Source organism: Eurytemora carolleeae, unplaced genomic scaffold (genome assembly GCF_000591075.1).
Source record: "Eurytemora carolleeae unplaced genomic scaffold, Eaff_2.0 scaffold220, whole genome shotgun sequence".
In the NCBI taxonomy this organism is placed as follows: domain Eukaryota; kingdom Metazoa; phylum Arthropoda; class Copepoda; order Calanoida; family Temoridae; genus Eurytemora; species Eurytemora carolleeae.
The window spans coordinates 128,576-156,370 of NW_019396829.1; the positions used below are offsets into that span (position 1 = coordinate 128,576).

The 27,795-nt window shown below is 36.7% G+C and overlaps 1 protein-coding gene and 1 long non-coding RNA gene across 2 annotated transcripts; both read left to right on the forward strand.

The window, feature by feature from the left end:
- The first annotated feature begins 523 nt into the window (after window positions 1-523).
- Window positions 524-27,795, forward strand: LOC111709146 (uncharacterized). Its single transcript, XM_023482755.1, has 13 exons — window positions 524-568; window positions 1,157-1,344; window positions 2,461-2,527; window positions 2,737-2,824; window positions 4,267-4,345; window positions 18,140-18,209; window positions 18,423-18,485; window positions 18,555-18,617; window positions 18,845-18,940; window positions 20,300-20,406; window positions 20,517-20,574; window positions 20,667-20,774; window positions 27,691-27,795. The coding sequence occupies exons 1-13, from the start codon at window positions 524-526 to the stop codon at window positions 27,793-27,795; spliced, it is 1,137 nt and encodes a 378-aa protein (XP_023338523.1).
- LOC111709160 (uncharacterized) lies at window positions 11,615-13,204 on the forward strand. Its single transcript, XR_002766796.1, has 2 exons — window positions 11,615-11,976; window positions 12,816-13,204. It is a non-coding gene; the product is annotated as an uncharacterized LOC111709160 (long non-coding RNA).

The following is a 27,795-nucleotide window of genomic DNA, read 5'->3' on the forward strand; positions in this document are numbered from 1 at the left end:
TTAACTTTTAGGCGGAAAATCATTAAAAAAATAGACTATAGGTTTGAAATGGTAAAGGCATTGATAAAAAAGTGTGAAAATGGGTAGTCTCAATTCTAAAGCAAAATTCTAAGCAAAGTGTGTAATTTGATATTCAGTGACAAATGAATTTTTATGGCCATGCGGATTTGTAGATGTACAGCTGTTCCTACTAAAGTTTTCTTTCCCATCTAAATGTAAATAAAAAATGTAAAGTCAGTTGAAAAAATAAATCAATATGTGTAATCAATATGAATGAGGGGTGACTTTTCAGCTTACTTTCCAACTATTTCATCATACTTACCCTGTTTCGTAAAAAAAATTTTATTCTATAAATGTTATATATTTGCAACCTGATTCTAAGAATCTCTAGGTGTGTGAAAGAAAAACAACTCAAACGTAAGAGTTACCTTCAGGCACTACAATCTCCCAACACTTGTGAAAGTTTGACGATACCAAAAATAGTATGTGAATCACATCATATGTATTCTGTAAATATAAAGAAATGGGTCTGAGTGCCTACAATGACAAGATTAACATGAAGAAGCAGGCAGATGGAAAATGGGGGACTCATAGCTTTTAGTACAGTGAATGAATATGTAAATAATATACAGCACTCATAATATATGAATAATGTACTGTTTCGTAATGTAATTAATAAATCCTAAAAAAATAAATCATTTTTGAAGTAGTGACATGTACCACACTCCCCAATCTCAACTCTTAATTTAGCAAATAATGAGAAAGTCTTGGAAAGTTGAAGTAGTATGGTTGAGATGTAGCTTCGGTATAGTAAGAAATCAATTCCATTTTGCCAGGAGTCATCTGTGATGCTAAATTTCTAATCTCCTGAGCATTCCTTGGATTTTTGAAGACTACATAATAATCACAATTTTGTGAAATCTGTCTAAAGTCTTCATTGTTAACAAACATTTTCTGAGAAATGAATACCATAGATAAATTCATATGTCTACCTTCCACTAAACACAGATTTTAGAGTTCAGCTAATGAATCAGAGTTGAACATATCATCAAAAATGATTAACTTCAGTTCACATTTAGAAGTAATTGCTGTTTTAGATTATGACCATCTTGAACTAGGTGATCAACCTCCATTTCATTATAGAAAAACTTTGTAGCTTGAACTGGAAACCATGATAGGTTGTGTTGCTGTTCTGAAGTATTATGAGTTTGTTGTGGATATTCTGATTGGGTTTGACTGCTGCTGCTGCAGTAGCAAGGACCAATGTGGAGACAGGATGGAGACAATCAATTGTGATGGAGTCCAGGACCGGAACCCCTTCACCCCCATCAAGTTTATGGGCTGGTAGTTTTCTGGAAGACCTGAATTTAGAGGAGAGAGTTTCGAAAGTAGAGGAATTCACTCAGATATGATCATGGTAAGTCATTCATGATCCCGGAAAATTAATGGTCAGAGATCAGGCCATAATTATGATCCTCTGAGATCAAAAAGAACAAAGTAAATAATGTAGCCTACAACAGAGGGAACATATTTTCCTAAATAAAAAAAACCTTCAGCCAAACCAAAGGATAGAGTGATGATCCTCAAGGATCAAGGACACAAATTTTAATCAAACCTTCAGTGGGTAAACACTTTATCTCAATGAACTAAGATTTAGGCCATTAATTTGATTTTTTTAGATGTTGTGCTGGAGTGGATCGGCAATTAATCTGCTGTTAAAAGGAGAGTATGCAGATGATAACATAATACAGATTCCTTCGTCATTTAATGTAATTCATGCTGTAACCCAGGCCAGAATTCTGCCACACAGTATAGATAGCTGGGTTGAAAATATCTAACATTAAATATTTATGTTTAACCGGTATGATAACAAATGTAATGGTACATGCAGAGCTAGGGTTAACTAGTACCCAAGCCCTGCAGACCATTGAGGATTTGTGATAAGAATCCTTCATAGCTGACCCACCAGTATGCCTACACAGCAGAGAACTAAAGAGCTACCTGAGGTGATCTAAACTATTGTGTCCACTATCTTGAGCCATAGGATGGATGATCAGTTATTACGACCAAGTCATATGAGATGGTCAGAACTAAACTCCGTTCGGATTTGCAGATGATTCCCTGAAGTGTTACCTCTCATCTCTACTCATTTAAATCCTAACCATTAGTAACTGTGTTATCATTCTTGTAAATATAGTTATGTATTATTCAATTGTTTAATTATTTTATTCAATTGTTCAATTATTTCATTCACACAGCCTAGTTTTGTATTACCATGTATAAGGTTAACAGTTTTATCTAATATAATCCTAATATGCTGAATAGTTAAAAATAAACAAATTTATTTTGTAAATTGTAATTTTTGTCTGGTCTTTAAACAATTCATAATTAATTTACATTAAACTTTATGGTTAATATGATGAAATTGTAATATATGAAAATCAATAAATAATTGTTTAGCTTAGTATTTGCTAGCATTACTATTCTGGTTGTATCAAATGTTTTGAAATATCTAAACTTTGAACAGGTAATTACAGGTTTAAAATGTCAAATATCTAAGATCTAAGACATTAAGTTACAAAGATTTTGTAATTAAAAAGAAATAAGGAATAAAGAATCAAGTTGCCAGATACCTTAGAATTTTGTGTTTATTTACAAGTGGAACTGGGGGAAAATAGAATTTTTTTTTTTTATTAACTCTGTATGAGGACAAAATAATCATGTCTAATATCTAAGCCGGACAATGTAATAATGGTTATGATGCCCTTCTCCTTATTAAATGCTGAAGGAATGCCAGACTGGTTCACTTTCGGGCAAAAAAAAGGTATTAAACCATCAACCCAAACCCCTACCCACTTTCTTATTAACCATCTACGTACGAAGCAGTCGATATGGACCACTCACTCTATTCACCCTTTAACCCCTTATCGGTTTACAAATTAATTTGTTTCTTTAAAGTTTTGCGTAACTTGGGAACCCAGAAACCAAGTTCAAGCATGTTTTTGCTTGTTTTTGTTTTTATTCATTGTTGATCTTGATAGGTAATGAGAGAATACGCAATAATTAGACAAAAATGTGAGACCCTCTTCACTTTTTTACAAAGTTAACATTTTCGTGATTTTTGTTTTAAAAAATATGTCTAAAGTAATTACTTTTTATATAATTCACATTTTAATGGTTAATCTTATTGCTTTATTATAATTTTGGAAGCTTTTTTGAGCGGTCGTTATCGACCGCTTTGCACATGTGGGAACATAACAGTAGGGCAAAATAGACGCCTTCCCCAAGTATCAGAATAATATAAACTGCATTGATCTTAATATTTTCATTGATAATGCGGGATAAGAAGGTAGGGTGGGTGGGATGGTATGGGAGGGATGGATTGGATAGGAAGGGAGGGATGGGAAGGAGCGGATGGAAAGGGAAGAATGAGAAGGGAGATAGAAATGGAATGGATTCATGATAGTAAGGGAGGGCTGAAATGGGAAGGGAGGGATGGGAGGGATGTGAAGGGATGGATAGGAAGGCAGGGCTGGAATTGGAAGGGAGGGATAGAATGAAAAGAGAGGGATGGGATGAGATGGGAAGGGTAGGATGGGGTGGGAAGGAAGGGATGATGGGAAGGGAGGGTCGGGATGGGAAGGAAACATGAATTATGTGAATGTACGGGATAAAATGAGTAATTTCTGAACAGTAAATATAATACTTAGTATAAATTTTATGAACACTAGTTCTGGAAGATAACAGGGGTGTATACAGGATTTTGTACAGAGGGGACTTAAAACTTTTTTTTCAGGGGGATGAGCTCAGAACCCTTTGGGGTCTGAAACCCCCCAAGATTTCACTTAACCAGGGGAGGGGGGCTGACTGCTGAGTAATGTTATGAAGGTGGATGGGAAGGGAGGGATGGGAATTGAGGGACGGGATGGGAAGGAAACATGATTTATGTGAATGTGCGGGAGAAAATGAATAATTTCTGAACGGTAAATATAATACTTAGTATAAATTCTATGAAAACTAGAAGATAACAGGGGCGTATACAGGATTTTGTACAAAGGGGAAAAATTTTTTCAGGGGGGATGGGGCTCAGAACCCTTTGGGGTCTGAAACCCCCCAAGATATCACTTAACCAGGGGAGGGGGGCTGACTGCTGAGTAATGTTATGAAGGTGGAGGGGGAATGAGTAATGTTATAAAAAGGGGACGGGGGGGGGGGGAAATTGCCCATCATTTGCCATTAATACTTTTATTAAGAAAATTTTTTCAGTTATATCTGGAAGTATTTTGCTGATAGTATGGGCTCTGGCATCGGCATTACTAACTTTTGCATTTTCTAGTAATCTCAGGTAACAAATTTTATTTTGTTAGTTTTAGTTGCGTCTAGGGTTTTCAGCAAACAAAACCCTTAGCTTTTTCACAAAATTTTACATTTTTTCTTGAGAAGAAATGAAGTGAAAAATGGGAAAACAAAAGGAAGTTTCACAAAAAGAAAAAATTCCGCTAAAATTTTTGTGTTTATATTGCATTTAGTTTGTATTTATTTTCCAAATTTGTGCATTATTTTTTTCGCATATTTTTTCGCAAAATATTTGCATTTTTTTCAAGAAATTTTTGCATTTCTTATTTCGCAAAAATTTTGCATTTTTCATATATGAGATTAAAGCAAAATTTTGCAAAAAAAAGCTAAATTTTTTGCATTTTTCAAGAGCAAACAAAATGTGAAAAATAAGAAAATTTTCATGACAAATTTTTTTGCATAACGATTTTCCTTCTTTCCTGGTAACCCTAGTTGCATCTCTACTTTTTAAATATGTTGATATCAACTCATAAAACAAAAAAATGTGAAAGTCATGAAATAATCATGTTATAGATTCACAATTTCTCAAATATTTTGACTCTTGTTGATCAGAAGTAGAAACCATAGGTGAGGTGAAATTAGGCTAAGAGGTAGAGATAGGGTTTTCATTATTCTGGATCAAAATTTCCATTCAAGAAATGGAATGATTCAGAAATTTGTTACTCAAAGTGGAGTTTTGGGATAATTTTGGATCAAATGGAAACCGGAAATGTTTACGGTTTATGTGATTTGATCCAAAAATATATCCCATTAACTGAATGGAAACCATCAAATTTCCAGTTTCCATTTCCTAACCAGGCAGTTTTTAAGGTTTACAAAAGGTAAACTGTATAATTTCAAGATTCCATTTTTTAACCCCAACATTTTTCCCGTCTATGTAACATTATCTGTAAAATTTCCAGTTTCCATTTTGTAACCTAAACATTTTCCAGCTTACGTAACATAGAGCAGAAAAATTTCTGAATTACTTTTCATGAACTGGAAAAAATTTGGTTGAATTTAAAGTACAACTTAAAGAAAATTTTTATTATAACTAAATTCATATCATTTACAAAGTTTTAAAGTCAGCCATTGCTGGTCTACAACTTTAGTTCATCAGTATTCTAGACTATTACACTGTAGTTTCGCCCTTTACTGTTACATTTCAGGGTGGAAGGTTGGGGGGTATGAGCTCCGGAGGCCAAATGTATTATTGCCCCCCCCCCTTCCATGCATGCTACTGCTAATGCTAGCCTTACCTCCCCCCCCTCCCTTATCACAATTTACACTAGTAACTTTGACAAATGAGTAAAAGCATATGTTGTTAGTTTTAGTTACTGGTTTTGTTTTTCCATAAGTTTTAAAGGCTTAAATGTAATTCTGGTACCTTATTCTGAAACAATGTTTCAGAACATCCTGGAAATTTCTGTATTGCCCCGTAATATAAACTTGGTGAGAAACTCACGTATAAAGGACTCAATAAAGGAAACTTTACAAAGAGAAACTCAATATAACAAGCCAGGTTGAATCGATTAAAGCACTAACTTTGTACAGAAATTTATTTTACATTATTATTAAAATACACACTGAGGATCAACCGAAGTTAATTCTGGAATCATAGATGAAGATAATTCTCCTCCTGGAGCTACTGGAGATTTTATTGACCCTTCTCCTCCGATCCTTCATCAAGACTAACCCTTTTCCGGGGCACAAAATGGACGTTCAATTTGCTTTCTCTGCCGACGAAAGCACTGTTATCCGTGCTCTCTAGGTAAGGGTCACTAGGGTTCAAATCTCGGCTCCGTGGAAAATTCCTTCCCCCGTTGGTAACAGATGCAAAGTAACGGGTTAAATTATTGTAATTCGTTTCCAGTCCTCAACTGATGATAAGACTTGGCTTGGGCTGAATGAACTAGGATACAGTCTCCAACTTATATACATCTTTGGATGGGTTTTCATCCACCCTTGATTCTAACAGCATGGAGTATGATGAAAGAATTGTTTGTCATGAGTTAGGTAGGGATTCCCAACTCTACCTCTCCGTCAGAACCTTTCCTTAGGTTAAAACGAACTCCGCCTTTCCTTGCTGAGGCGGAGGAAGCATGGTGTGAGTCCCCCATAAGCTCTAAGAGCATGGCGTCGCTGAACTTGTTATCCACCACTGGAGACTTGCAGCATGTACCCAGTCCCTTTTCCATGACTCCTAAGACCCGGAACGCCCACTGTGTTGTTGTAATACATCCTCCTATGGTTGCATACACTTGGATTGCATACCACACTGGTTCCCATACTTTCTTGAGAAAAAAGTTCCATCTGCCCAACATTATGAAATCTTCAGCCTCTTGTTCTAGTTTTGTCAAAGAGTATGATGGACTTCCTGGTAATGGATTTAGGTCACAGCTCTCATCATTCTTGCAGACTGCATGGACGATTCGCTGTTGAACCTGGGCTGTATTATAAGCCAATCCGGCGACATGGTCAAAATCCCGTTCCTCCGCCTGGGTGTACAGGCCCAACTCATCTTCATGATGAGTTTGGGCAGTCTCCTTCGTCTCTGACCATGGTGGAGGAATGGACCTGAGCTTGGGACTTATCTTAATCCAATTTTTTATTCCCTGTATTGCTTTCGAGGAATGTGGCACGCAGGGTTCCTGAGATGATGAGGTGACCAGCATTCTATTGGCAATAGAGATGAACCTGTACTCCTTCTCTTGATGGATCAGGATATTGAGGTAACAATGTTCCTTTTCCATTAACTTGACTGTTACTTGAGAACAGGAATACTGGTAGACGATTTCCCCTCGTTTAAAAACAAATACCACTCCCCCTAAATGATGAGGCAGAGCTTCTGAGGGTTCCTTGACATTGGCTTCACAGGACATTTGGATTCCCAGCTCATTTCGTCGTCCTTCTCCGATTTCCATCATGTACCGTAGAAACAAGGCCAGTGATCTCAACTCGGCAGCATTGCTTAGCTCTTCAGGACTAATTGGATGAAGTTTGACCTCTGTGTTTTCTACTGTTCTTAATAGATAAATGTCTTGTACATTGGTGATCTGAACTTTGTGGTTTCCACATTCATTAGGTAGATTTTGAACTCCCTTGAGTTTGTAATAAATCTGAGACTGCTCCACCGCAAAAGACTGGGTAGAAAACACCCCTGTCAGTTCTCTTACTTCTCTAAACAGGCAGTTACTCTTGGGTGGATTCCAGGAATAGGTATGAAGAGCTCCAACACAACCCAGCCCTGGACCATGTGGGTTACGATCTTGCTATCACGTGATCATGGTTCTTGGTGAACAGTTCTTCCTCTATTGTTATTTCGTATTCTGTATGCATTACGATCCCTGACTGTATAGATCCGTCCAGCAGTACATCCATCCCCTGGCACAGACGGCGGAGTTTGAGGCAGTTTGAAAACCCACCTCAAACTCCATGATGAAAGATTGTCCAGGCACTACTAAACTCTCGGATTTCCTGGTTTGTGTAGTCAAAATACTTTTGTATTTGCCATGGATCTGCAGTCTTGGGTACTTATCACTAAAGTTTCTTCCGTTTCAGCCGACATGATGGGCTTAGAGTAACTAAACATGCCACAATAATACAATTTTTTGTGGGACTTCACTCTACACTTAAATCCAGCTAGTTTTTCAGTGTTCACTATTTGTAGAATTTTCACTACTTCTGGTTGTCCTTGTACTTCTTGGTCGTGTTGACAAAGTGCTCCTGCATCATTTACCCATATATTGGTGGGTTCTGAGCAGTCATATCCGACTACTCCGAAATTCTCCTCACCCTTTGTGGGTACCACCAATGCTGCCACTAGACCAAAGAACATTAGAGGGAGTGTTGCATTTCCTGCTCTCTTGTCTGTTCTGGCCCATTCTCCGCCTCGTCTCCGCCTCGAGTCTCTAGGCTCACCAGCCTGGCCAACGTCTCGCCCTTTCTGACCTGCATAAAGATATCGTTATTGTTTATCATGTACATGAATGGAGAACGTAGTGCACCTGCCTGGGGGTGAGAATTTGGATACCACTAGGTTTCGTTCAATGATTGTATTTAATAACACTGGAATTAAAAACTCATTGTTATTTTTTCTATTTAAATTATCAACGCTAACTGGTATCCATTTTCCTTGCCTGGGCTGAATCACTACTGTTTTTTCTACTTTTGCAATTAAAACCTTTCTTTTCCCAATGACATGAATCCCACCCTCTTTTCTTTTGTCAATGTCGTCTTCACTGTCTGTCCAACTACTACTTTCTCCTTCATTCCTACTTTCTTGTCTACTAGCTGACCTATTTTCTACTGAATATCTTGTCCTTCTGTCAACACAAAGTGACTTATTAATTTTGATACTCCCTCTCTAGTTTAGCTTCTCCAACGAAGCTGCTCTGGTCTCCCCCGACCTGCTCCTTCTCCTGGTTGATGGTCCCATTCTTTGAGGAGAGCTCTCCCAGGCTTCATTGAGTGCAGACTTGATTGATTTCACTATTGAAGAGCCTCATCGTCTTAATGACTTGGGTACAACTGGACCTGTCCTGCTCTTGATGTTCTTGGTCTCGGGGAGGGGTCATATTTCTCCACTGGCTTTGTTATTCTTCCTGATCCTGATGATCCTGTTGCCGTCAATGGAGCTGTATCTTCTGTAATCCTTAATTCTGGTCTTGTTTCTTTCTGTTTCTCAGGTTCAATTCCCTGAGCTTCTTCTTCTGAGGCTGCGGAGGTCAACTGATCCTCAGTAATTGTTTCATCCTCATCCTGTAGTATTTGTGTAAGATCTTCTTCTTCGCTGTGTTCCATCTGTTGCTCAGGTGCTTTGTTGATTGATTGACAGACTGATCTGAGTCTCCAAATGATTAATATAAATCGTGATCGTCCTCAGATTCTTCTTCTTGGAGGTCTTCTTCTGAGGATTGGCTTCTCCTCTCAGTACTGTTGTTGCTGTTGCTCAGAGTGTTGCTTCTGTTGCTGCTGTTGCTGTTGTTACTCCGAGTGTTGTTTCTGATTGGCTCTGTTTTGTTGCTGACACTTTTCTCTCCTGTGACACTTCTAATTTGTCCAGTTGATGAATCATCATCTTGGTGTTGGCTCCTGTGGTTGATGTCTTTGTAGAACTCATCAACTAAGTCATCATTTACCTTGCAAAGCAAATTAATTTCAGATAATTCGTCAGCCAGTTGTAACATATCTTCTTTTGGTAATCTTGGCAGAATAAAGATTGGATTTGGATCTCGTTCTCCCATCTTCTTGGCCAATCTCAGCTTCGATACATGAGTGTCATATATGCGAGGTTTGTGCACATTTAACTCCCTGATTCTAACCATGGCTTGGTTGATAATTTCTGTGATCTGTAACGGTCCACTCCAGGAGATGTGAAGCTTTCTTAAGTTTCAGACAGGGGGAAGTACTGCAGCATATACCTGGTCGTTGACTTTGAAGTCATCAATTGGTCTTGTATACGCCCTAAACTGGCGTCTTATCCTCACTGCATCTTGTTTTCTCATCAAGTGGATAATTTGGTCCAATTCCTCCTCTAAGGTGTGGGGCTGGGGGGTATCATCTCTGACTNGGTATCATCTCTGAATTTAGGCAGCAAGAATAGGTGAGGCAGGTTTGTCTCCTTTCCTAGAAATAAGCGCGCGGGACTGCATAATGTAGAATAATGTTGAGTAGCATTATAAGCCAAAACTAAAGTGGGCAGGAACTTTTCCCAGTCTAGGGACCCATTGACTTTTTTTGCTTATAAAAGTGCCCACAATGTCCTGTGAAATCTTTCTACAGGGTTTGATTGATGAGAATATGGGGTACCCACTTTAATTTTTACATTTAAACTACTCATCATTGAAACAATTGTGGAATTTTTAAACTCTAGTCCTATGTCAGTCCTGATTTTTATTGGTGTCCTGTAGAGTGCTATCCAGTGGGTTAGAATTGCTGGGGAGACTGTTTTTGCCGACTTATCAGGAATAGGGACCACTGCACAGAAACAACTAAAACAGTCCATCATTGTAAGTAGGTACTTGTTTTTAATTGACGAAATTGTAAGTGGACCCACGAAGTCCATGCACAAGACGTCATTGACGTTTCGCGCAGGGTCCTCGAAGGGTAATGCATTTTTTAAATTTACATTGTGACAAACTGACTGGTATCATAACGCCAACCCGGCCAGTACCATACCTTCCATGCCGTTATTACCTGATAAATGCCAAGGGAGCTCTATTTGTGTACATATTTTACCTGTGCAGTAGGGGGGTATGTATTCCGAAATATTATTTACCTGAATATTTGCAGTCTTTCCGCTCCTGCTCAGGGGGGGTATATATTCCGGAATATTACTAACCTGAAGATTTGCTGTCTTTCTACCCTTGCTCAGGGGGGGTATATATTCTGGAATATTACTTACCTTAGTCCAGGGTAGAGGGTACAGCTCTTCCTTACCTTGTGTTGTGGAGTCAATGCACGAGGGTTAGGGTTCATCCATGTGTTTTGCTCTACTGATGAGATCTGCATTTGTGTTATACTTACCTGCACGGTGTGTTACCGTGAAGTTGAATTGTTGAATGTAGTCCATCCATCTACGTACGGTCCCACCAGGATCTTTCATTGTAGACCAATGCAGGACTGTGTTGCTGTCGGTGATGACTACAAACTCATTCAACCTTAAAATATGAGAATATTTAGACAAACCATATGTGAGAGCCAACATTTCTCCATTACTACTATTATAATTGCGCTCATAGGCCCCGCAAACCACCGACCTAAACCGACCTTAAATCTAGGTTGGTTTAGGTCTGAATTAGGTCGAGCTAGGTCGGATGACCTTAACCCACCTTAAACGACCTTTGGCGATGTTGATTAAGGTCATTTTAGGTCGAGTTAGGTTGGATGACCTTAGCCGACCTTAAACGACCTTAATTTATTAGGTCATTTTTGGTCAGGTTAGGTCATTTTAGGTCGCATCATTTTGCAAGGTTCTTAAGTAAATTTAGGTTATATGAGGTCGGGACCAGAATGACATTTTAAACTATTATTTCAAATTTGAGGTTTATTAAAAAGAGCATTAGGGAAGTTTAAACTTCTTGATATTTTCTTAAAAACTACTCTGCAATGATAAGTACAGATGCCCTTCAGGTAGGTTTCCTCTCTTCGTTAACGATTGTTAACGAAGGGGTCGTCGTAAACGATCGTTAACGAAGGGTTGTCATTAACGATCGTTAACAAAGGTTCGTTGTTAACAATCGTTAACTAAACGACAAATTTTTATAATTTTATTTTTGATTTTTCGTCGTCGTTTTCATAACGAAACGATCAATTTCAAAAAAATGAAAACGTTAACATCCCTATCTGCAAGTGTCTAAACTTTACTAATTGTAAGAGAAGAAAAACAACCTGGAAAACACGTTTAAATTTTGATTTTAAAATAATTATTGTTCAGATGTTCCGAGAGAGGAATCTACCCGAATGTATGCATGGACACGAAACACTACGGAGTTGCTCAAGAAGTTGAGAATATTCTTCAGGACTACAAGTCTCCAGGACATGATCGCTATCCTGTGTGTGGATCATGAGTTGTCTGAGGAGGACTAGCTGAAGGTCACCAAGGCCGGAGATCGAGAGATTCCTCTAATACCTTTCCAGGTCAGCTGACATTTTTCAATTAAAATATGGCAGATTTATATCTAGAAATATTAAAAATAGCGAACGTTATTTTCTTTTAATTAAAATGGTGGACTAATTTCTTGGAAAACTTCATACTGCAAAGATTTTCTTAAATTGCTAAATTTCTTGGAAAATTTCTTTAATTTAAAAATTTTAAATGGTGGAATGCATTTGCTTCTTTTCGTGAATTTCAAAATAAACTTGGCTTGAAATATTTTTTTATTTATTTAAAGGGAATGTAGGCGTAATTTCAAGCAACTCTTTTAATTAAATCCTCTTTGAAAATTGATTATTTTCAATTGTGGTTTCTCTCTTAAAGTGACTTGCAGATTTCAGTACTGGGAAATTGTGTGAATTCAACTTTTAACTTGAAAATAACAATATTCCACATTATTGATCAGATAAATGGTCACTTGAATTTACTTGTACAGTCCCTTTAAAAGTCTTTTTTGATGAATATATCAGTTATAGATAGAGATGGGGTTGTTCAACTTGTAATATTGTTCGTTCATCATTCATGAACAAGCCATTTTGTTAATCTTCTAAATCAATCCATAAAAATTAAATCAATTTGTTTTCACAATTTATTGTGTTAGTTGTTAAACTGAACGTCGCGCTTTCATTAAAATTGCTTGTTCAGTAAAATACTTTGTTCAATAAAATTGTTTGTTATTTAATAAAACAATGTTTTCAAAATTTTTTCGAAAAAGTTAAGTGGTTCAGTTCTTCTTTCCTCTTCCAAATATTTTTCTTTCTTTTCTTTCATACGTCTTTTCTTTCCTTTTCTTTTTTATTTTTTCATCGATTTTTAATTTCAGATAGAACTGGGAAATTTGGAGTCAGAATACAGAATGAAGTTCAGATAACATTGCCGTCTATGAATAATACTGTTGTTCAGTGTTCACACTGATCTAGAGGTCTTACGCTCTCAAGCTAAAATCTATGAGAAATTTGCTAATTCTTCTTAAGTACCAAAGTTAACACCTATTGAAGAGACTTTTTATAAGCAGGCTGAATCGATGAATGTGTGCAGTGATTAGAAAAGAAATCTTCAAAAGATATTAAATCTCAATAGACTCATAGAAGCAAGATTCTTTAACAAAAGAAACCAAGTGAAAAATAATTTATATCGAGTTTTAATTTGTGTTTGAATTATGTTTGTTTCTAATCAATTTAAGTTATTTTAATATAAAATATTTCAAAGCAACAACATTTTTTTTAACTGAAGGTTTGTTTATAGTTGCAATTGATTGATGGGTATATGGTTAGTACTTTTATTAAATGGTTGAAAGAAAGTTGTGTCCAAAGGAAATTGTATTAGGTCAAAAGAAAGCTGTAGTAGGTAGAGAGGAAGTTGTAGTAGGTTGACAGTTGGTCGTGGAAGGTCGTAGCAGGTCGGTTATAGATGGGGGGACGACGCCAGTATAGGTTTGGTTGGTAAAAAAGAGGTCGCTGAGACGTCAAGGTGACGTCGCTACAAGGTCGAAAACTGTTCGTTTTGCGTCAAGGCGACGTCTAAACAACTTTAAATCGACTTCAGATCGACGTTGCCCCAACGTCGGCCCAACCAAAGACGACGTTGCCCTGACGTCAAGTCGACGTCGGTTGGTTATGTGGGGGGCCTACACTTTCGACCCTTTACACCTAAAAATCTTTCAGCTCCTTTCTGTTCCTGTGACAGTACAGCTCCAACTGCATTCATACTAAAATCAATGGTTAAGATGAACGATAGCCCCCGGAGCAAAATCTGGGGGGGCTCTGCACGGTGCTGCTACGAACATTTGTTTAAGAGTGTTAAAATTTTCTGTCATTGATTTAGACCAAGTTAGAACCGGTTTGTTTTTAACCTCATTTAGATTTGCAGTAATTGTGGCAAAGCCAGGTAAAAAATCCATATAATAACCAAAAAAACCCAAAAATGCTGCAAGCTCTTTTCCCGTGGTAGGCAGGGGCCACTCCGTAATTTTATTTACATAAGACGGCAAAAGTGTATTCCCCTTCTCCCAGATTAAATGCCCCAAGTACTCAACCTCCTGCCTAAACAAATGTGTTTTTTCAGCGTTGAGTTTTATCCCACTCTCTCTATGAGCCTGAAAAACTAATTTAAGCAATTTAAGATGAGATTCAGGGTTGCTGGTGTGTAACAATAAATCATCCAGATAAGCTAGGACTCCCTCCTGCCCCAGCATATCAACGAGGCCCTGAACTAAACGACATTAAGCAGCCCCTGCATTTCTAAGACCTAAGGGCATTCAGCAAATTGCCAAAGGTCAAAGGCAGTGGCAAATGCAGTTAAAGGGCGCGACTTTTCTTCTACAGGGATTGCATTGTAGGCATTACTTGCATCCAATGTAGAACATTTTTTGAAGAACCAAGGGATTCTAAAATATCACTGATATGTGGGGTAGGGTAGGAATCGGTCACCGTGACCTTATTGACCGCACTAAAATCCACACACCAACGTATCTTGCCCGATTTCTTCGTGACCGATATCAAAGGTAATGACCAGGGAGACTTAGAAGGTTCAATCTTCATCATGAAGCCAATCTGCTAATTGTTTTTTCAATTTTTCTCGGAGGGGGGGGGGAGGGCCAGTGGTCTCACTCTTTGGTTGACCGGTCTCACATCAGGCAAGAGTTCAATTTTGAATGTTTCCCAGGATGTTTTGCCCACATGACAAGTGTCATTGGTAAAAACATCCTGTTAATCATTCAACATTGTATACAAATTTTTACTGATTTCTGGAACTTGTTTTTGAATGTCATTGTTTTCTAGATTTAAATCAGCCCACAATTTGTCCGTGACCGTTTTACTTTTAAATCCAGGTTTGACTGCGTTAATAACTACATCTTTAGGTGTTTTTTCGACCTAACACATTGACCCATGCGATATAACTTCCCCTGGCATTAAAACAATGCAATTCTCTGACAAGTTACAGTATAAAATATTTAGATACTTATCCTTCTGTAGGTTTTTGTGTCTGTAGATGCCCAAAACCGCTCCATCCAGGCTTCCATGGTCCACAGGTTGGATACTGATGATTGCTGCAGGGTTCACTGGCACAGCGACTCTGATTCCATGTGCTGTTTTGCTGGAATCCAGACACATTCTGAAGATCTGATCAACAGAATTGGAGCTCCATCTTTTCCGTCACGATATCCTGAAGAATAGGGGCTGGGAGGGGGTTTATTTCTAGGACGAGAAATTTCCCCACTTGTTGTCCGTTTAGTTTATACCTTGATCTGGAGCGAGAGGGGGGGGGGGGTTAACTTGTTTACAACCACATTTGCAATTAAATCTTGGGTTTAAAGGGAGGGGTTATACACAAGCTGTGCTAACTGGGGGGTAAGAAACAGGCTAAAACTGTTGTGTTTAAGAAAATTTACCCCTAATATAATAGGCAGAGATAAATTTTCTTACACAACTGCTTGTCCCTTAAATGTTATATTAGTCTTACTGAACCTTACCTGTATACAAACTTCACCTAACGTTGTCATCTTCGCATTGTCAGTCGCCCCGTTAGCCCACTTTAAATGCGATGGTTTAAGTCTACTTAGGTCACCCCGAGATGATTTGTAAAAAAAAAAACATCAGAAATTGCAATGCCTGATGGCACAAGCGCCCCAGTATCTATAAGAATTCTGGGACAATAAACAAAACTATTGCCACCTGTCTGAATGATATTGACCGTTCCGTCTAAAAAGGAGGTAGCTGCATCTCCAGGACTGCATTTAAACACACTGCTGGACCCCTCTGCTGGCTGCAGAATGTTCGTGGACACTTTCTTTGTGACCGGTCCACAATGAGCTTTCGTAGTGTGACCGCAGATGCTACATTTCGTGCACACCAGTTTTTCCTTGGGCAGGGTACAATCCTTGAAATCATGTTGTCCACTGCACTTCCTGCACATGAGGATGGGGCACTCTTTAAGGTAGTGTCCCCCCTCGTGTCTGAAGCAACGCACTGGCCTCTTATTGTTGAGGACATTTACTTGATTTGAGTTTACAACTGCATGTTGACTCGGAATCCTCGTATGGAACTGTAAAACTGTTTCCTGGAACACATGAAATTGGAACGGAATGGATATCATGTATCCAGCCACTAACTGCGATAGAGGTTTAGACCTGAGCCCTGAGATCACAGTCTGAACTATCTTCAGGAAATTATTTAACGTCCAACGGACGGCCAGCCTGAAACCATCTTCACCCAGGCATCTGATCTGTTCCAGGTAGACTGGAATGGACTCATTCTGAGACTGTGGCACTCCGCTGTAGATACTCTGTAGCGCAATTTCGGAATGCGACGGGGAACCATAGAGGATACAAATGATCCTTAGCAAATCTTTAAAAGTTAAGTCTTCTGCATTGGCCCTCTCCCCAATACCCATGGAGAGGATCCTGTTCTTTGTAGAATCTGAACATGAATTCCATACTATAGCTAGTCTTGCTAACCGTCCCGTGACGAAAGAGGAATCAATGATTCCTGTAAATTTTGTCCTCTAGGATTTCATGGACTGTGTAGAAAAATCATTCTGCGTCAGTGTACTGTTAACCTTGGAGATCAGTTTCACTTCCTCTCCAACAATTTCTCTGAATGGAAAATCTACCCAATCTTCTTGTTCAAGAACTGTCCGGTCTACATGATCCACCGCCGTTTTCAACTGCAATGCTTGATTCAGTTGAGCTTCGGATATTTGAGCTTCAGCCTGGAATTGAGACAAGACCGTTTTTCTGAACTTCTCAGAGATCTGGACATCCTCCGAGGTCAGAGCTGCCTCCAGTTTGATCGGTTCTTCTGCGATCACATCTACAGGATTCACGTCTGCTTGCTTTTCCGTGAGCCAACATGTGAACCACAGCTTCACTTCTGCCTCCATTATGCCCGGGGTCAAGATCCAATGAACTCATTCTAAACAATGAAAAAAATTATACATTGTAAACATAAACAATTTTCGCGCTGTCAAATTTGTCTCTTCTAACACTGGAAAATAACCCCTTACACTGGCCTGTCAGAGTCATACTGCATGTTTATCTAATTGTCAGAATGGGAGTGTAATTAATTGTCATTTTGCTTTGTTGTTTTTACCTTCTTTGGTCACTTAGAACAAGCACAATGAACGGGAAATTGTGAAAGTCACTTTCTGGAAAAATAAAAACAATTAAATTATATAAATCCCAATACCGCGTATGGTTTTCTGACAGAATATTCTTTAGTCGTCTTTGTTTACCAGTTAGTGGTGAACCGATATACAAAAGCGGCTTTGCCCGTAATCGAAACAATCTGGCTAAATGGACTTTTTAAAGGCGTACTCGAAAATTTTAGACTGTCACCTTAAAAACTTGGTGAGAAACTCACGTATGAAGGACTCAATAAAGGAAACTTTACAAAGAGAAACTCAATATAACAAGCCAGGTTGAATCGATTAAAGCACTAACTTTGTACAGCCATTTATTTTACATTATTATTGAAATACAAACTGAGGATCAACCGAAGTTAATCCTGGAATCATAGATGAAGATAATTCTCCTCCTGGAGCTACTGGAGATTTTAACGACCCTTCTCCTCCGATCCTTCATCAAGACTAACCTTTTTCCGGGAAACAAAATGGACGTTCAGTTTGCTTTCTCTGCCGTTGAAAGCACCGTTATCCGAGCTCTCTAGATAAGGGTCGCTAGGGTTCAAATCTTGGCTCCGTGGAAAATTCCTTCCCCCATTGGAAAATTTCTGGATCATTTCCTTACATAAACTGAAACCTGGAATACCAATGGAAACCATAGTTAAAGATTGGCATGGCTTTTGAAAGGAACAAACTGTCCCTAAAGGATTATATTGTTTTGTAATTGATGGAAAGTCACAAATGATTTTAATGAACCAACCATTTTACTGAACAATCATTCAATGAGAAAACAAATCAAAATAGATGGAAAGTAAACAATAATTTGAAGAACAAAATCTTTTTTTTAACGATTGATAAAAAAAACACTCAAACGGGTTGTTCATTAACTGTGAATAAACAAAAGGAAAAAAAAGTTAAACAGTCCCATCTCTAGTCCTTGAAAACTATTTTTAGCTGTTTTTAAAATAACAGTTCTCTACTCTAACCTTAATATTAAACTACAATACAAAATTCATCTTGTTTTAGAGCAATTCTTTTATCACCAGTCATGGAAACCTTTGCTGATACCTCTGCTCAAATAGTTGAGAAAAATTTGGTTTGTATTGTTGCTTCCTCTATTTTCTTTGATAACTTTTGACAACTATTTAGGTTTTGGTAATACAGTACAGTAATTATATAACGCCATACTTTCAAAGACATCCAGATCAACATAAACTTAATAAAAATGTCATCATTTTCAACACTATGGTACTTTTGTCGATTGAAAAAAAAACTTAAAAATGAAGCATTTTGAATTTCTTATGATAAGGAGGAAGGTATTCAAGTTGCTCTACAGGAAAAAAATGTTGTTCTCTTGAGTTCCAACTACCAGGTGATTATTAGAGCAAATAGTTATAAATTGAAATAGTTGAACAAGTGGTAATGTTAGAATGTTAAAAAGGTAATGTTAGAACAAATTTGGTTGAGGATGAACAAGTCTATACTGTTTCATTTCAGCAGACAGGTAATTTTCATAATAATTTTTACCATGAAGTGTAAAGCAATTTATTTACTTTTGCTATTTAGAAGGTATTAAATGAAAAATATTAACTTTTATCCTGATATTCTCAGAATCCAATTCAACATTATTAAACACAAATTAATTAAAAATATAACTCTTCTTAAAAAAACTTTTTTGTCTCACAAATTCCATATTGACATTATAAATTTAAATGGAATCTTTATTTTAAGGAAGAACTAACACCTGCTAAATACAAAGCAATGATATTGGGAAGAAATTTCGTTTGGAATGAGGTCTTTGACCTTCATGTTTTAATCTGTTATCAGGTTGTATAAAGTATAAATATTAATCAAAGTTTAATGGTATGCATAATGTGTCAGTTAACCCTATTCATACTGACATATGCTCTTTTTCCTAAGTGTGATACAAATCTATAACATGTAGTAAAATTTTGGAATTTAGGAAATTTAGACTACTAATCTTACTAATCTCCAAACATTCAATTGTGAACAAATTTTGTATTCTGCCTCCCTTTGATCATCTTTTTAATGAGCTTTAAAATGTTGATATGTGTATTTTTTTGCAGATTCTAAAAGTAGAGCACAAGAGCTTTCTAATGATGTATCATTTGTCATATTTGGACATAAAACATGGGATTTAGAGGGGGGGGGGGTCAACTTGACCCCCCCCCCAGCGTATCCTGGTTTTCAAGTACCCCAGCAGGGATAGGGTTAAAGTAGGTTTAAATATATATTTTGTCTGACAACAAAGGTAAACTGTGGCATTCAGGAGTTATATATAAAAGCCCAGTTTACAGCCTAAAGTGAGGAGCATCCAAGGAACCAAGCTGATTGGGGTTCAATCTAGGAACCATGCTGATAGGGTTTCACATCCAGGATGTATGCTTAAGGGGATCTCTTCCTGGAACCAGCTTCTAGGGGTTCATTCTCCAATTCCATGCTAATCGGGGTTAAAATCCAGGATCTACCCTAACAGGGGTTCTCTTCTAGGAATTTTGCTAATTGGGGTTCACATCCAGGAACATGCTTTTAAGATTTGCTTGCAGGAACTATGCAAATACAGGTTCTCTTCTAGAAACATCGCTTAACTTCCAGGAATCTTGCTCATCGGGGTGTACATCCGTGATCCAGGCTAATAAGGGTCTCCTTGAGGAACCTTGCAAAAGGGGTTCATATCCAGGAATCTTGATATGTTGTATGAGGTGTAAAGTTTAACCAATGTGGAAACTAATCCACTTTCTGGTGGGTAGAATTTGTGTTTAACTTTAGTGATTGTACAAAAACTGGTCTAACACACTTACCAACCCACCATGTCATAATAATACTAAAAAGAGTTTAGTCATGGTCATCAAAAGAGTAATAAAACAAGGTCTAAATTTGGAATGGTAAACTGTTAAAAATTAAATTTTAATTTACATAATTTAGAATGGGATATCAATAATCCCGATAGGTTAATTAAACTGGAGATCAATATCAAGAGGAGAACAAGTATTATTTAATCTTGAGATTAAGAAAAAGAGTGGATCAAGCATAAATCCAAAAAGTGCACAAGATTTTTTGACTAAAACCTCTACTCATTACCCTGGCTTTTTCAATCATGGTTGGCAACAATGGATGAGTTCTTGAGAAAATTTTTTTTTTTCAGAAACTAACACTTTACTTTAGGCTGGATTCACAGTAGCAGATGAAAGGGCTACATTGAAAGATCCTTGGCTTGGTCCTTTTGACCATGCTAACAATGTTAGATACATCAGGAGAAAATATCAAGGCAGGTATGTATGTTTAAAATATGGATTAAACTGTGTCTTTCTGCCTTTTTAAGGTTAAGAGTTATTTGAGATTTTCTTATCAAAGGACCTAAACTTTTCATATTACTATCAAGGGTTTCTGATGAGATGCTGACCATGTTGATAGAAATGATTCCAGAAGAACACAATGTGGTAATTAAGTTTTGAGGATAATTCATCATCAAATGTTAAAGAAATAAAATCATTCCACACCCAGAGAAAGTTTCTTTAAATTTTTTCTTAAGGAAACACTGAACCTTCAGCATATGACAATTCCATTTATAATTTTTGGAGTTGGTCTGACAACTGCTACTTTAGGAACTAAACATTTTAATAACCTTATTTCTGTTAGGGTGGCTTTTTATTATTTAATTCAAATCTGATGCCCCCCCCCCTCTAGATTGTTTGCAGTAGAACTCTCACTTTTGACATTATCACATTGAATTTTCTTTACTTCTGAGGAATAGTAAGATACCACATTGGGACCCAATGATTGGGTAGGGTTCATCTTCAGAGCAGTAAAAAGTCTGGTCTATGTTAAAACTTTTTTGTGACCAAAGCTACAGATCTAAAAACTATATTTATTACATTACATTATTACATTAAGAAAAAATTTAATCAGTTACTTGTCATAAATATATATATATATATATATATATATTTATAGTATGCATGGGGATCTCCCTATCCCCCAGCAGCAAAAGGGTTAAGAAATGTTTTTAGTTTTTGGTTTGGAACATCTCTACAATAGGAAGAATAATTTATGGAAATAGTTTATTTTAAAAAATAAATTATGATAAAATTCATTGATTCTTATTATCATTACAGTGTGAACTTTGCCTAGGACTATCCATTGGTTTAATTGTGCACCAATTTTGTATTTTGTGATACCAGTTGGCGTTATTGAGCTACTAAACTGGGCAATGGCTATGTATAAAAAATGTCATTTTTCCTTTAAATTGGATAAAAAAATAAGAAATACTCATTAAGAATAGATAAATAAAATATGTTGAATCTTCTATGCTCTGGTTCCAATTTGATACTCCAAATAGTGAAATAAGATTATTATGAAACTTAATAACCCATGAAAAAAACTCTTTAAATATTACAATAAGCTTGCAATAAACTATTGTTTCCAGTAAAAAGAGAAATTTAGAGCAATGCATAAATTGATAACTGAAAAAATTTCAAATTTATATAAAAACTATTATTGTCTAATGAAAGAAAACTTTTGAATTTTAAAATTAAAAAGGTCACACCAATAATTTGAATAATTCTATCATAAAAGGATGCTACATGCAAAGGCACTTCCCATTTTGAACAAGGATGAACAGCTATCATTTTAGCCTTTCCTTTCAGACTTCACATTTTGCAGTTTCTTCTAGTAGTTTTCTCATTTATGCTCTCAGAGCTTCCCTAGAAACCAGCGACGTTGCGAGACAGTCCCATTAGGTCGAGATAGGTCGGGTTAGGTCAGATTACCAAACTGGTTGCAATATGACCAGTCCCCTTAGGTTGCGTTAGGTCAGGTTAGGTCAGGTTACGTCAGATTACCAAACTGGTCTCATACTGGTCTTAACCTGACCAATCCACTTAGGTCCTAACTGTTCATAACTTGACCCTTAAGTCAGATTGGGTCTTGCATGGTTAGATTACCAAACTGGTCATAACTTTCAAATTTTCAAATAATATAATTTTTTTCCAAAGAATTGATCTGTGAGATATAATATCCAAATATTTGGAAAAATAACATTTTTGAAAACTTTGATTTTACGAATTTAATTAATGTTATCCGAAAAATCAATGTCAGTACATTGTGAATTTTGTGACGAATAGAAGTTCTTTTCTACAGCATATTTAGCAGGTATAGATTAGTGTGTAAGTATGAATTGATGAATGAATTGTATTTGGATTATAAAGTGCATTATGAACCTCAGGAGGGGGGTAAGGTGGTCATGGTGTTATACAAGTGGGGGGGGGGCAGTGGCATTGCCGAGTGGGGTCGGGGTAGCAACAACAGAAGGACAGTTATGTTGTGAATGTAATACCAGGGGGGTAGGGTTAAAGGGTAGCAGTAAAAATAGAATAAATTAGGCTCTGTTCAGTGGTTATTAAATAGGATATATAAGTGACTAGTTTGGTCATTTGGACGTCAAAACTTTGGTCATTTGGACTTCAAAAGTTTGGTCATTTGGAAGTCAAAAGTTTGTTCATTTGGACGTCCAAAGTGACGTCATTTTGACTTAGAAAATTAGGTTGTGAGGACGTAAGAATCTTTGCGTTAAACGTCCTCAACACCTAAAATATGAAGTCGCCGGACGTCCCACTGGTAATTATCGATGTCCTTAGGAGATCGACGACCTCTGGTTTCTAGGGTGACAATCCATTGGCTGTTTAGATCATGTCTTTGTTCCTTGAATCCAGAACATGCAGATAACTGATTTTTTTAAAGAAAATCTAAGTAGGTTTCCTGTTGTTCAGTTCCAAATCCACCAATCTTCATTTCTGATAAATGTTCATGTAGAGGAAAGGTGGAGAACTGATTATCAAAAAACAGTTCACTTCTTTTAGAAATTTTCAATTTACTAACCAAATCTAAGACCACATTCAAACCCTGTCCTAAATTTGGATTCAAGTTGCTGCTCCACAATAGGGTTCAAAAGTTAACCCAGCTCCACCAGAGGTGCACAGCACCCTAACTTTGTATCCACAGCGAACAGGTTTGCCATGTTTGAATAGTTTGGTAGCATTTGACGCCCATAGTATGGTATCATTAATTTATCAATGGCAAACCTCACTTAATCAGCAAAAAAACCAGGCTCCTGTATTTAAATTGCTGATTAAAGGTCATATTTTATAAAAGCCATCAGCACTATGGGCTGGTTGTCACAGAAGTTAACAGATACTAGTTAAGCACTTGGTTCTACCTTTCACTCAAAGCTATGAACTAATTTCTTCAATTTGATTATAATTTTTAGATCATCTTGAGATGTTGAAGTTGGTTGTATTCAAAAGAAGCAGAAGTGCTTCTTTTCACATGAAGATGTCTGTAAAGTGCTCAAGATGAAGTTGTTGCTGGGTCTGCTTAGAAAATAGTTTGGACTGATAAATGATCTTCATTGTCCAGTGAACATTTCATCAGGCAAAATCTAATCATTCCAAAGAGCAAGATGGCAAACAAGAAGAAAACTGGAGAAATGGTTGCAAAGAGAGGGGTAAAGTGCAAGAATTTTGATAATGGCAGGGTGGATATTACAAGCTTTGTGAAATCTACTGCAGCCCAGGTATTTGAGGACAATCTCTCCTATTTTTCTAATGAAGCCCAAGTAGAGCTGACTGAGAAACGGTCCAAGCTAATGGATGTGTTCCCGTCATGCAACTGTACCGGAGCAGACGATTCTACCTCGTACTCCTAGCTAGGAGCAGCCTCTAGTCTTGAGGAACTCAAGTTAACTTTTGATAAGATGACTGGGTCTCGAGAGGGAAGATGTTAAAGGATGACCGTGTACACCTGACTGATAAGGGAGTCCAAGTGGTCTATTCAATGGTCCAGAAGTGCGTGCACTTCTTCAGGCCGGTAATGGACTGACCTAAACCAACCCTGGGCCCCTCCATCCCATGCGACATCAGTTTCTCCCAATGGGTTGAGGCTCACAGAGAGTCCTGTGGGTTTGAGGACCTGAAGCCCTCAGGGGCCGCAAAACGCCCGCAGCCGCCCATGTCATATCAGAGGCAAGCAAAACGCTAATTTATCTGAATGTGCACAACACAAAATTTAAACCCTGCACAGTTTCACCCCCCCCCCCTCTCATGGGTACCCCCACCTTTCCAGCAAAGCCCCGGTTGATCTTGCAGTTTTTTGTCTCTTCGTCTACACCTCATCCATCTACCAACTCCTTATCCTAAATCCCCTAACTCACCCTATTCCTATCCTAGATTCCAATATTATTCCTATTCCTATCCTTTTCCTTTAAACCAGCACTTTTTCACAATCCCAATACTTTCCTTTCAATCAATCAATTTAATTTATTACCTATAAAATCCTTAAAATAAAAATATTTCCTATTTTTGCTGACTTATGCCTACATTTTTCAGCACTTACTCCATTCAATACTGACTCATGCGAATAACTATCAGGGTTGTTTCCTTTTTAAACTCCTAAAAACAAAAATATTTCCTATTTTTGCTGACTTATCTCAATATTTGTCAGTGATATTCATAAAATTAAAATATTTCCTATTTTTGCTGACTTATGCTAATATCTGTCAGTATTAAAGCTCCTAGAACTCTCCTATTTTTCAATTTATTCCTATTGCCTTAATATTTCAACTTTCTCAAACATGAGGAGTGAATTGTGGCTAAATGGCTTGAGGAAAACGGTAAGAACAGACCTCACACAATACAGTCTATTTTGGGAAAGAAAAAAGAATTTTAACTTTCTTTCATTTTGTAAAAATTGTAATGGTTAATACATATACACATATGCGTCATTCATACCTGCGTTTTAAATGGAACCTCGGTTTCTACAAGACTTTTTATCCTAGTAAATATGGGAAGTCTAACCAAGTTAACTTTTTATTCATGTTGATTCCTTCCAAAAATAAAATGTCCGACATATGTCCGACAACTCTTAACGACGCAGTTTTTATGCTTCTATAAAATCCAGTTGCGAATATTCCTCATAACACTAATGGGCGTTTCTATTTTTTTAAGAAGGAAAAAAAAATAAAATGTAACTAAACAAAAAAAGAACTGTTTCTTTATTAAAAATACTATCATACTTTCCGGTCTTACAACATTTTTAAACTTTCACATATATATTGTTAAATCTCAATTTTTGTAATATAGTTAGACGTGAAACCATCTGACCCTGATCGCTGTAGCTGTATGAGACAGGGAATCGCTCGATTGCTGACACGCGGATCTATATTTCGGCAGATCTTCAGATTTGCAAGACACAACGCAGATAATAACGGTAAAAAAGATTAAATAGGATGAACAGGATGCCGTGGGAATATGTGCCAACCTTGTTCTATGTCAGGGGGCTTTATATACATTTTTTCTATACTGAAGTCAAGAAAGTAGTACATGAATAGACTAAAAGGCTCTAAATTAAGTACTCTCTGATAGTATTGCAAGAATCTCTACTATCTTCTTAATTAAAATTGAATTTAAAGTTTTTCACTATTTTTACTTAGCTACGTCTAATTAATACTCCAAGAATCTCTACTCCATCAATGAAATTCGAAAATCAAATTTAAAAATTTCTTTCACTGCAAAAATCTAATTTAATTAATCTCTCATTGTTAAAATTTTAATCTGGAATATCACGTCTCTGAAATTAAAAACTTGAAGTTATGTAATATCAAGTATATGTAATTTAAATATCACGTTTCTGAAATTAAAACTTGAAGTTATGTAATATCAGTGATATGTAAATTAAATACTTCGTTTGAGCGCCTTAACATACGGCTTAAATTGCAAAAAAAAAAGAATTTTATAACCCCGACTGCCTTGATTTCAAAGGGAAATGGAAGATTTCTTTTTTCCTTTCTTCATGGTTCTCTCTTTACCTAGTTAAACTGAAACCTGGTAGATGAATGAGCAGCGAACCTCAGAGGTTCCGGCGGATCCCATAGCTTCACCACTCAGCAGAAAATAACGGTAAAAAATATATTCCCGTAAGTCCCCGAGAAGACTGGCAGAATTTCATTTCATCAATGAATTTTTTAATCTTTTTAATACAGAGAGCAGGGGTGTGCACACGGATCATTTTGGATTGTAAAGGTTGAAACCCTATTGTACCAAAACTAATGTACATGCTATTTAATAAAATTCTAATAAAAATACAACTTAAAGTATACAATGTCAGTTGTATAAGTTTTAAGTCTTTTTTATCATTTATTCTTTAACTTGATAGTTCGAATATAAAACGTACAAGATATTAAATTAGTCTAAAACTGAAGATCTTACTCAATTAAATGTTTTAACTTAAGCCTTGAATTTCAAAGATATTCAAAATTCCGGAATTAGAACTTTATCAACATATTTAACTTTAAATCCCGAGGGCCTTATCAAATATCAAAGGGAAATAGAAGATTTCTTTCTTCCTTTCTTCATGGCTTTCTCTTTACCTAGTTAAACTGAAACCCGGGAGAGAAACGAGCGGCCAACCTCAGAGGATCTGGCGGATCCCATAGCTGCACCTCTCAGCAGAAAATAACGGTAAAAAATATATTTCCATAAGCTCCCGAGACGACTGGCAGATTTCCTTCATTATCAATGAATTTTTAATCCTTTTTTATACAGAGAGCAGGGGCGTGCACACGGATCATTTTGGATTATAAAGGTTGAAACCCTATTGAACCGGAACTAATGTACATGCTATTTAATAAAATTCTATTAAAATTACGACTTAAAGTATACAATGTCAGTTGTCAAAGTTTAAAGACTTTCTTATCTTTTATTTTATAATTAGATACTTCAGATATAAAACTTCCAAGAAATTAAATTAGTCTAAAATTTAAGATCTTACTTAAATAGTTCAATGTTTAAACTCAAGTTTTGAATTCCAATGATACTCGAAATCCCAGAATTAGAACTCTAATGCCGACATCCTTGATTTTTTCCCTTCTTCATGGTTCTCTCTTTACCTTGTTAAACTGAAACCTGGAAGATGAATGAGCAGCGAACCTCAGAGGATCCGGCGGATCCCATAGCTTCACCACTCAGCAGAAAATAACGGTAAAAGAATATATTTCCATAAGTCCCCTCGAGGACTGGCAGATTTCCTTCATTATCAATGAATTTCTAACCTTTTATATACAGAGAGCAGGAGCGTGCACATGGATCATTTTGGATTGTTAAGGTTGAAACCCTATTGAACCGTAACTAACGTACACTCAATTGAAATAAAAGTCTAACAAAATTCAAACTTTAAGTATACAATGTCAGTTGTCTAAGTTTAAAGATTTTCTTCTTATCCTTTATTTTGTAATTTGATATTTCTTTACTATTACTTTACTACTGCAATCAAAAAACTAAACGTCATTTTTGTCGTAAAGTTAACTAAAAACTGAAGAAATAAAAACTCCCAGTAAAATCGAGTCCCTATAAATAAATTGTCTAAATTAATAGATTTTTATTGATATCGTTTAGAAATTGATCTTTAAATTAAGAGGACTTTGGTTTAAAATCTGAATCTTCCTTCTTACCCGGAATTTTCTCTCAAAATAAAATAAACTGATGATCTTTTTTTTCCTGATTCAGTCTGAGAGAACTGTAACACCTCCTGAACCAACAAACCCCGCCGAGAAACCAGGATGTCTCAAGAAAATGGGACAACTACGCTACATCGATATCTCTAATTCGTAG

What these genes read in the sequence shown, in the direction of transcription:
- LOC111709146 (XM_023482755.1), top strand. Translation starts at nt 524, where the DNA reads ATGGGTCTGAGTGCCTACAATGACAAGATTAACATGAAGAAGCAG. An exon ending in TCTTGAGTTCCAACTACCAG is followed by an intron (nt 18,486 to 18,554) that starts GTGATTATTAGA and finishes AATGTTAAAAAG; the next exon opens with GTAATGTTAGAACAAATTTG. An exon ending in ATAACCTTATTTCTGTTAGG is followed by an intron (nt 20,775 to 27,690) that starts GTGGCTTTTTAT and finishes TTCCTGATTCAG; the next exon opens with TCTGAGAGAACTGTAACACC.